The 2,001-nt window shown below is 50.8% G+C and overlaps 1 protein-coding gene across 5 annotated transcripts in view; it reads right to left on the reverse strand.

The window, feature by feature from the left end:
- The window catches only part of Rprd2 (regulation of nuclear pre-mRNA domain containing 2), a 65,105-nt gene extending 63,249 nt beyond the window's left edge, over positions 1 to 1,856 (reverse strand). For 4 of the 5 annotated variants that reach the window (XR_015657894.1, XM_087613666.1, XM_087613672.1 and 1 more), the window contains exon 1: positions 1,055 to 1,265. Coding sequence is in view for 4 of the 5 variants with exons in the window: in XM_087613666.1 (XP_087469792.1) it covers positions 1,055 to 1,259 (205 nt within the window). In the remaining variant the exon portion in view is untranslated. 5 annotated transcript variants of the gene reach the window in all.
- Positions 1,857 to 2,001: the final 145 nt, after the last annotated feature.

Below are 2,001 nucleotides of genomic sequence, written 5' to 3' on the forward strand. Positions count from 1 at the left end.
GCAAGAGGCCATATAGGTAAGATGCAAACTAAAACTCAAATAAATACGTATGAGTTCGCTTTATGACTGCTTGAAATTTACTGTGTAGAACAAGCTGGCCTCAAACTTGCAGTAATCCTCCTGCCTCAGCTTCTGGAATCACATGAGCCACCACGCCCAGTTTAACAATCATATTTTTAGAAGACCTCTTTTCTATAGTAAAGTAGTGCGGGGCGAACCCCACAGGTTGAAGGCAAAAAAGTACAACTTGGGAGGTGGGTTATACGCTAAAACAAATAATATTTTAAAATCCACATTTCCCATTTTGATTGCCTATGCAAACAAACTCAATTCTGTAAAATATACTTCAGGCGATTAAAAAGTGGCCGGATATATTTTATGCTCCAGTACTAATGATGATTACAGTCTCGGAGTTGTATCGTCCGTATCACTAGTCTGTATTTTACTGTTACAAACACAGGTAAAAGGAAAACAGGTGGTCGCCTCACAGCTCTGTAGAGCTCATACTGCTTCACATTCATCCAGGGAAATCCTCCTTAAAACACATGCCAAGTTTCACACACAGTAATCAAAAGAAGGCCCCTTTCTATAATATCACAAGTTTCACGTCGGCGGAAAACACTGAATGGTCCAACATATTCCAGGGAAGTGGACAGCTTAAACCATAGCTTGACTAACCAACAGGAAACCCAGAGATCATTAACACGTCAAGGCCTGTAAGAAATAAACGGACGCGACAATTTCCGTGAAGGTTCAGGATAATCAACAACACACCTCACAGGGCTCGGAAAGGAAACACGTAAATCTCTATGGGTCTAGGCCCAACGGCCCAAGGTCACGCCAAATGTGAAGCTGAAAAATTCCAAGCAATGAGCCCCCTGCAGATCAGAGCAACCGTGCCTAGGTTGGAGTCTGGGCTTGGGAACACTCGTGTCGGATCTTTAATGTGAACCCCAACTGAATGCAGCGGCTCCGTGGGCAAACCCCAGAGTGTTTTGGGCCGCATTTCCTCCATTTCCCCAGCCTCCCCCTTCCCAATCGCCCCCACACTCACATCTCCGGAGCCACTTCATCCAATGGTAGACGATTGTACTGTGGTGTTTCTTATTTTCTATACACCAGGACGACAAGCCTTGAATGGATTCCATGGTGTTGGTCACCGACTGGAATTTTCGATCCAACGAGGACTCCAGGGCCCCTGCGGACGAGGCCGACGAGGAGGAGGCCTTACTGCTGCCTCCGCCGCCGCCGGCCGCCATCTTCCCGGTTTGCACAAGCGCCGCTGGTCCTCTGGCGGCGGCGGCGGCGGCGGCGGGAGCGGGCAAAACAATCACTGCGAGTGCGTGAAAGCAGCAGGAGGGGAGGGAGGCCAGGGGGTGGGGATGGTGCACGCGCTAGGCTCTTCTGGAGGTAGGAAGGGTAGCTGCTGGGCACGCTGGCGGCTCCCACACGCTGCAAGGAGGGGCTGCGAGTTGCGAAGGTTTGTCAGTATGGTTCGGGGGTGGTGTTTAAACCAGTAGTCGGGAGAGAACTACGTAGAAAACAGGACCTGCGACGCCTTTCAAAATGCCCAGCGCCGAAAACTAATGGTTTTATCCTCTACGGTCCTCTCAACTCTCAAGGCCCTTCCCTCATCCCGTTGCCCAAACTCCGGTGAGCCAGGGAGGCCTTAGTACCGAAAACGTAATACCGTAATACTACCCGGCTGTCCCTTCGGTTGCAGAAAGCTTTTCCTTTAGATTCTCTACCACAGAAAAGGCCCAAAGCTACCTAGTCAGAATTTTTTTTTTTTTTTTTTTTGCAACGCAATAGCAGCAATGGACCAGCAAAAAAGCAATGCGCACGCGCACGGAAGCCCCGCCCCTCCGCTTCCGAGCGCTGGGAGAGGCGGGTTGGCGCTGCAATCTGACCAATCAAGGGAGGGGTCGGAGAAGCGCGCGCAAGAGTCCTCCGGCCCCAAACGCGGAGGAGGCGCTACGTTTATTTGTGCGCCTGCGCGTT

Source organism: Rattus norvegicus, chromosome 2 (genome assembly GCF_021556685.1).
Source record: "Rattus norvegicus strain SHRSP/BbbUtx chromosome 2, alternate assembly SHRSP_T2T, whole genome shotgun sequence".
NCBI lineage: Eukaryota > Metazoa > Chordata > Mammalia > Rodentia > Muridae > Rattus > Rattus norvegicus.